This window comes from Vitis vinifera, chromosome 17, assembly GCF_030704535.1.
Source record: "Vitis vinifera cultivar Pinot Noir 40024 chromosome 17, ASM3070453v1".
NCBI classification, from domain to species: domain Eukaryota; kingdom Viridiplantae; phylum Streptophyta; class Magnoliopsida; order Vitales; family Vitaceae; genus Vitis; species Vitis vinifera.
Window position 1 is genome coordinate 11,354,200 of NC_081821.1, and position 8,971 is coordinate 11,363,170.

At 34.5% G+C, this 8,971-nt stretch overlaps 1 protein-coding gene across 1 annotated transcript; it reads right to left on the minus strand.

Moving 5' to 3' along the window:
• Positions 1-390: 390 nt before the first annotated feature.
• LOC100244975 (elongation factor TuB, chloroplastic) lies at positions 391-2,330 on the minus strand. Its single transcript, XM_002277265.5, has one exon. The coding sequence runs from the start codon at positions 2,070-2,072 to the stop codon at positions 612-614; it is 1,461 nt and encodes a 486-aa protein (XP_002277301.1). The 5' UTR covers positions 2,073-2,330; the 3' UTR covers positions 391-611.
• Positions 2,331-8,971: the final 6,641 nt, after the last annotated feature.

Consider the following 8,971-nt stretch of genomic DNA (forward strand, 5'->3'; position numbering starts at 1 on the left):
GAGGGAACCGTATTAAATAAATGCATCAACTTTCTGTGTCTGATTAGTGAAGGATTAGTCCCAACTACCAAACCAAGGATTTTGAGGAGTAAACCAAGTAGGAGGATCAATCATTAAGGTTATATGCTATAAGCATTTGCAGTCTTGGAAACATGCAACTTTGAGAATAACTTTCACAAGGTGAACCAAACAAGCCCCAGAGTGGGATTTTCTGAGTTGCAGGCAAGTCTTGATTATTATTTCAGTTTCATGAGCATAGAAACATCCACTAAAAGAAAGTGGGGGGGAGGAATCAAGTTTCTTAAAAGGAAAAGGAAATGTTAGCATAGTTGGAAAACCATCCCAAGCAAAAGTTCTAACAACTAGGCACTGATAGGGCTCAACAACAGCTGAAGCAACAGAGCTAATCACATTGAATTATCACAAGAATATTATCCAACTAAACTAAGACATTGGCACAAAGCAAAAGAATAACAAAATTGCAGAATATATGACATCCGGGAAGATCCATAAAAGGGTGGAACTAAATGCATAAAGCTTAAGATATGAAGTTTGGACACTACTCAAAAAGTGAAGAAGAGCATTTGCTGTTATGCCAAAGCTTCCTAGTATCACTCAATGATGGACTGAATAACACCAGCTCCAACAGTCTTGCCCCCTTCTCTGATGGCAAACCTCATCCCTTGCTCGCAAGCCACTGGCATTATGAGCTCAACCACCATCTTAACTCGGTCACCGGGCATCACCATCTTAGACTCCTCATCCTTATCATTCATAATGGATGTCACCTTGCCAGTCACATCAGTAGTCCTCATGTAGAATTGAGGTCTATACCCTGCGAAAAATGGTGAATGCCTGCCACCCTCTTCCTTCTTTAGCACATACACAATTGCTGCAAACTTAGTATGCGGGGTAATGGTACCGGGCTTAGCTAAAACCATCCCTCTCTGGATATCAGCCTTCTGAACACCCCTGAGTAAGATTCCAACATTGTCCCCAGCAAGCGCCTCATCAAGAATTTTCTGAAACATTTCAACCCCAGTTACAGTAGTGCTTCGGGTGTCCTTCAGACCCACAATGTCCACTGTCTCTCCAACCTTAATCGTACCCCTCTCGACACGGCCGGTGGCCACGGTTCCACGACCCGTGATTGAAAAAACATCTTCAATGGCAAGAAGAAATGGGAGATCGGTTTGGCGTTGGGGAATTGGTATATAACTGTCAACAGAATCCATAAGCTCATAAATTTTATCGACCCATTGGTTTTCACCTCGCTTAATGCTGGGATTTGCCATCAGAGCTTCCAAAGCCAAAAGAGCTGAGCCAGAGATGATAGGAACATCATCACCTGGGAACTCATACGAAGAAAGAAGCTCACGAACTTCCAATTCAACAAGTTGCAGAAGCTCCTCGTCATCAACTTGGTCTTGTTTATTGAGGAAAACAACCATATTGGGGACACCCACTTGCTTGGCCAACAGTATGTGCTCCTTGGTCTGGGGCATGGGCCCGTCAGCGCCGGAGACGACGAGAATGGCGCCATCCATCTGGGCAGCCCCGGTGATCATGTTCTTGACATAATCGGCATGACCGGGGCAATCGACGTGGGCGTAATGGCGGTTCTCAGTCTCGTACTCGACGGTGGCAGTGTTAATAGTAATTCCACGGGCGCGCTCTTCCGGGGCGGCATCGATTTCGTCGTACTTCTTGGGGGCGCTGTTGCCCATGGCCGCTAAGGCCATGGTAAGAGCGGCAGTGAGAGTGGTCTTGCCGTGGTCGACATGGCCAATTGTCCCAATGTTGAGATGGGGCTTATTCCTCTCGAATTTTCCCCTGGCAGCTCGAACAGTGAAAGAACGGCGCTGAGTGGTGGTGGCAGTGGTGGTGGGGGTTAAAAGGAAGGTGGTGGAGGGTTTACTGAGAAAGGAGGAGGAGAGGTTAGAGGGATGTTTTCTGGTACGGGGAGAAGGGGTGCAGAGAGCGAGAGTGGTTGAGGAAGAAGGAGAAGAAGGAGGAGGAGATGGGTATATGAGCTTTGTGGAAGCAGAAGCTGAAGTTGCTGAAATTGCCATTGAAGGAGGCTAGAATTTAGAGAGAGCGAGAGAGAGAGAGGGAGGTGGGTGTAGGAGTGGGTGGTGAAGGAGGACTGGAGGAGGGAGGAGTGGGGAGTGGGGATTTTGTTATCTGCAGCTGTGTGGGAAGACCAAAGATGGCCTCATACGCCCCTCCTATCCGTTTCTGCTTCACATGTTCTCTCGCCACTCCTACTCACCCTACTTCTCTGCTACCCTTCTCTTCTCTTTACACGTGGATTTCGTATTTTCATATATTCCCTGAAATATAAGTATAAAATGGAAAACTTAAAATATTGTTTTCCTGAAAAATATTTTTTTTTAAAAAAAAATTTTGGCAGATTTTCTTTATCATAAAAATTTGGAATCAAATATAGTTTTAATTTTAAAACTTTAGATATTTTAAAATTATTTAATTTTTACATAAAAGAAGAGAATAAGTGAAATATATTAACTTTAAACTTATTATTTTTTTATGAATTAATCGGTTAAAATGGATAAAAGAATTCCCCTATTTGTAAATCTAAGACCCATTTGGCCATGTTTTTTTAAATTTATTTTTAAAAATTGTTTATTATTTTTTTAACTTAAAAATAATTTTTAAAAATAAGTTTTAAAAAATATGTTTAGACGGGTTGATATTTTTCTTTTATTTTAATAAATAGATGAAAATAATTTTTACTTATTCTTTGTTTACTTTGTTTTTAAAGAATAATGACCAAACAGTTTTAAAAAAAATTAAAAACAATTTTTTGTTTTATTTTTAAATCACGCCATCAAATTGAGTCTAGTTCTTTAATGTTTTGCTTGAAAAATAATTAAAAGAAAATGTTATTTTTATGAGATAACAACAAAGATATTTTTATTAAATTTTTCAAAAAATGGAAAGTTGGAATTTTAAATTTGGATTTTGAATCTTTTAATCAAATAACCCATTTTTTTATTCCCTCATTTTTTTTCCCTATTTTCTTTTTGTTATATTTTTCTCAAATTAAAAAAAAAAAAATCAAATATAAGATTTGTGTTTTAACAAAATCCTAAGATATCTATTAATTTTCACTAATTAAGAGTAAAAGAAGTAAAAGTAATTCTTGTTAAATTTTAAAAATGGTTAAGAATAATATTAGTATTATAAAATTTTCAAGGGAAATTTTCATGTTATATAAAATTATAATAATAATAATAATTTTTTTATGAGAAACAATTTTTAAAAAATTTTATATTAAAAAATTTTCAAATAAAAAAGTCTTTTAATAAAACTATTCAAAAGCAACCATAAAAATTCTAATTAAGATTAATGAATTTAATCAAATTTATTTTTAACATAAATGAAAAGATCCCTATATTTGGAGCAAGATTTTTGAAAGAAAAAAATATCAAATTGATATTTAGTTTCAAGAAAATCCTAAGGAAAAGAAAAAAAAATACTTAAAATCAAAATCTTATGTTTGGTTTCTGGAAAAAAAAAATACTCAAGAAAATTAAATATAACGAATTCAAAATTTTTGCATTTTAAAATCATTTAATTTTTACGTAAAAAGGTAAAAAAAATTATAAATTATAAATATTTTTTCCATCATATTTTTAGTGGTTATTTTATTTCTCTCAAAATTTTTCAAAAAAACCAAACATTTCTTGCTTTTGAGATTTGTTGTGGAGTAAGATCAAATGGGTCATGGGGCCAATCCCATAACGGCCTGCGACTACAACTATAACTAAATGTGTCTTACTGAGTAGGGTGACTACTTACCATTGACCAAAAGTGGGTTGATCGAGACCCATCAAATCTTAAGGTGGTCTGGAATGTTGTGGCTAATATGAACTATCAAGGATTATGACTCCTACACATTCCACATCCTCAGCTGAGTGTGTCTCCCTTTGTGCCACGTACTTCATTTCAGACCATTTGGTGGTACCCAAATCCACCACATATCCCCATGGCGGGGGGTGGGGCAGGGTTGTGGTGTGGATGAGAGTGCATGATTTGTATATCTATAAAGTTTCACTTTTATAGGTGGTTTTCAATGTGTCAATTGTAAGATTATTCTTTGTTTTAATAATTGAATATTAGTATTGATCAAAGGACTTGCAAAAGAAATGAAAATTAAATTTTTTGGTCATAAAAAGAGGACTTACCTATAACCCTCATAGTTTTAAAGGGTAAAAGGCACACTTAAGGTGCAAAAGTCTCCTACATCTTAGACGCAAGGCAAAACATAAGGCACATGCATAAGTAAAGTGAAATTGAACTAAGAGACGTATCGATTTTATAAGATATAATCCAAAATTTAATTCAATTAATGAAAAATTTAAGATTCCAAACATTTAAAAGAAGCATTAAACAAAAATTCATAAAATTATATAAATTTTAATATACAATTAAAAATTTCAAGAATAAAAGTATTTAAAAAGAAAAATAAGTTAAATGAGATGCTCCTTTTGAACAGGGTATCTTGGCAAGCAAGATGCTATAACTATGGAGTGGTTACGCCTTGGGTACACCTTCTAAAATTATGAGCTTTCTTGAGGTAGTTTTGTGATCTAAGATCCAAATTTTAATTAGTGTTAGTGTAGCTTAAATTTTTTCAATCCCTGGTTGATCTTAATTAATGGAATCACAATGAGTGAGATCTTCTATTAATAATCCTTCATACTTTGATAAAAACAATTATCCCTATTGGAAAGTTTGAATAGAATTCTTCCTAGAGATGCAAAGAGGATGAATTTATAATGTAAATTTGATTGGGGACTTCCATTAAAGTTTGAATAGAACTAGTAAATTCATTAGAGAATTAAAGCCCAAACATGAATATGACAAACTTGATAATAAAGACAATGAGGTAAACACTAGTGCTTTCACCAACATTTAATGGTATGAGTCCTAATGAGTTTCATAGGATAACAATATCTAAGCATACTAAAGAGCCTTGAGATATTCTTTCTATTACTCACGAGGGTACTTCTGTTGTGAAGTTGTCTAAAATACAAATGTTTGATGTAATTTATAATTCATATTGCTCGAAGTGAAAAAGGTTACTTTGGTCAAATCTATATTGTATGTATTTAAACCAAAAAGGGAAGTAATCAATTGCAAATTGGAAAAACTCCAATGTGGAAGAGACTACTTAGTACGTGAAAGGTAATTTTCTATATTTAAGGATAACACCTTCACGTTTACAATTGGTTCTTGTTGAGATTTATGATCATTTGATAAAAATAACAATAAATTCAAAGGGGGAGTTTAAGTATTGTGTTTAAACAATCAAAGAGTTTCATGTTAAATAGAAGTCAAATAGAATGAGAATGATTTTGATTTTGATCATGATATGACTTAATGGATAACCTAGATGAGTAATATGGATTATATTGATCAAAGAGAAAATTGATCACCTTATTATTGATCACTATTGTTTGATGTTATGGTTGTTATATCTTATGTACTCTTGAAATGTCCCTAAGTCTAAATATCAATTATTTTTCTTTTTTAGATCATTTCTCTGAAAGATTTATGAGTTAATTTTTTGTGTTTACTCGAATAATTTATGAATTTCATAATTTGTTAAGTACCGATAACATAAAGAGAGCAGCCTGCATATGAGTTCATCATTTTCTTGCTTAGATTCCCTTTTTTAGATGAATTTCAAGGGATTTTACATTAAGAGAGACATATTTTACGTTTGAAGGATAACTTAAGTATCTGAGAAGCTAAAAGAACACTTGATGATAACTTAGGAATAGAAGGAACTACTTGAGTGCCCTTCCCATGCTAGGAGCATTCAAGCACTCCATGGAATGCTTCCAACACACACACACACTATTTCTTACGATTTATTCTTAGTTTCACTTCACTTTCTCATATTCTTATGTGTTCTCAAGGTTATGTTGGTCCTTCCTACATTGTCTCTTTGCTCTAATATGGATTTTTGACCCAATTAATTGCATATTTGTCTTTGTAAGATTGTTCCTATGGATTTCCTAGTCATTTTCAACATTTAGTTTCCTATGTTTGTACCCATAAATTCTAGTTTATTTGTTTCAGTAGAGATGTCATCTAGGTGCACTAGGCAATGCGTTTCTTCACTTCCTCTTTCTACGCCTAGATTTGGTCTTTATTCTCCGATTCAAGGTCCATTTAACTTGGATGACCTTTTAGATAAGTGCTTCATATTTGAGTAGCACATGGAGATTTACTATTCCCAATTTCATAAGCTTAGAGTAGAGCCTGAGTGTGAGCTCTTCCATGCATCTTTAGGAAGTGCCATTGAGAGCCCATGAATTGCTTGATTGGGTTGTCTACCTACATTATGCATGAATATGGGATTACTATACCACCGACATTTAGGTCAATTAGAAAAACCTTGGGTCTTCATCATTTTTTTGAGTGATTGCTTACTTTTCCCTTAAAATCCCTTTGGTGACCACTTTTTAAAGCTCCTAGAGATTCTTATGGGATTATTTAGTGCTAACTCTACCAAAACAACCTAGATTCTTACTATGTTTGTGAATTATATCTTCTATCCCACCTCTCATAGGACCCAAATCCTATAGCAACTACATGATTCATTCACTATGTTTTATTTGGTCATCCTATTAACATTGCTCAAGTTATATTTAACATTATGTGCTCCTACAAAAACTCCTCTCATTCAAGGAGTACTCCATTTACCATCATAATCTCTTGCATCTTGGTAGAAGTCGATGATCTCTCACATCTTAGTAGAAGTTGATGATCTCTTGCATCTTGGTGGAGGTTGGATTCAACTTCTAGCATGATTTACAGGTGTTTAGATCAAACAACTCCTATTAATGAGAGCACATGGTCTAAGCATGTTAGTTATACGCATGAATACCTAATGGGACATCTAACTTATGTTAAGGAGGCAAAGATTCAAGGGATGGAGCAAGGTAGTGGAGAGAGGAGTGGTCCGAGGACTTGAGGCAAGGTAGTAGAGGACATGTAATAGCTTTATTGTTGACCATGTCAAATCGAGAAGGATCTTTCAAGCTACTATTGAGTCATGGGTGTCATTACAGTCTAGTTTGAGCTCCAAATGTTTTCCTTCTCTAGACAATTTGAGCTAGAGGCTTTTAAGGTGTTTATTCTTGCTATATTGGTGTTTTTCCTAGCTCATCTATATTTTTATGATGATGGTTTGTGTTCTTTTAGATTTGATAGTTTGATGTATTTGGATATTCGATTTATTTTGGACATCTTGATCATTTATTTTATGATATTTCCTATTCTACATATTTTGGTTTCTTATTTCCTTCCTCTCTTTGCCATTTTGTAGGGGGAAGGGAGGCGTTGGAAATGATTGATCTTGATAATGATTAAATCAAGACACTGATGATCTCAATATATTAGTCTAATTATGGATGTTATTAAAGTTTCATTACGTATCATATGGTTATATATATTTACACACTCTTTTCACAAGTATTGTGTTTGAGTATGTGTGAATCATAGGTTTACAAGAATTTTTAGGATTCACTACATGATGATTGAAGATCATTGTTTAGAATGCTTGGTTTAAACATGAGAGTTTTTAAGTCATATGTAAAGTTCAATTTAAAGTATTGAAATGAGTTTATGTAATTGTTATTTTGTTGCAAATTTTCCAAAGAGAGGGATTATTAGTATCTATTCTTGCTAGTTTAAGTTAGCAATTGTGTTCTAAACATTCTTAGATTCAAGTCTATGTACTTCCTAGGGTTTTAGATTGGGTTTGAAAATACGAGATTGTTGTTGATTCGTTCACAGGGTTGTTCATGCAAGTATGGTTGAGTTTGTTCAAAGTGTAATGACATGATGCTTGGGTGCATTGTGGGCACCCTACGTGAACACTCCAGCTTCATTTAGCACAAGTCTTAACTATTTGACAAGTTTTTAATTATCATTCATGGTTCAACCCACTAGGGTTTGTTCAACTATATATACACCTATTGGTTGTATTTTTACACACGAGTTATTATTCTTTATGCCTTCCCAACACACTCAAAGCTTTCACTATGTCGATTGGTCATGATGGTTCGTCGCATCCCCTCAAGTCCTTAAGGAGTACATGGATGCTACTTTGCAGACTTGATGAAAAGGGTAGTTGTTGGCTAATGTAAGACCTCTAGAGGAAAATAATATTTAGTCTAAGTAAAACTATGTACTTGTTCTTTCAAATTTAGTGAATTTGCTTTGCAATGGATTGACTCATGGTTTTTTATATCTATAGAGTTTCTAAAAAACTAGATAGATGGATTTTCATGTACATGAGATGTCAATTATATAAAAACTATATAATTGTTCTTTGCTTTAATAATTAAATACTAGTATTGGTCAAAGAACTTATAAAAGAAATAAAGATCCCACTTTTGGGTCATGAAAAGGAGGACTACCCATTCACCTTCTCCTAGGTAGTTTTGTGAACCAAGATTCACATTTTCAGACTCAATAGCAGAAAAGATATTTCATGGCTCGGGCACAATTTTGAAGAATACATAAGATCGAGGATTTGAATTGCTTAGTTATTACCCAGCCTAGAAACATGGATTTGAGGGAGACAGTCACATGAGTTGTTCCTGTTTGTGCATGTGATTCAAGCCAGAGAACAAGCTGAGGGGATGAAAATTTGGAACACATATGGTTGATGACAAAACCCTAGTTTGAGATGGCACCACATTCTCCTTGGAGTTCTAACCACAACCAACTCTGCTAATGAAATTCACAGCTCTTGTACTCGGATAAGATAACTATCTAAGAATCCATTAGTATGAATACCATACCTGTGGACTCAAATGAAGAAAGATGAATACTAGTCTTAAATTACCTAATATTTCTTCATTACTTTTATATATTTCAATCTCCTTTTTGCCAGTCCCATTGGGTTTGCTCATTTCTCACCGTGAAA

Bases quoted from the DNA above. Each gene is read 5' to 3' on its own strand.
- LOC100244975 (XM_002277265.5), bottom strand. From the start codon at position 2,072: ATGGCAATTTCAGCAACTTCAGCTTCTGCTTCCACAAAGCTCATATAC.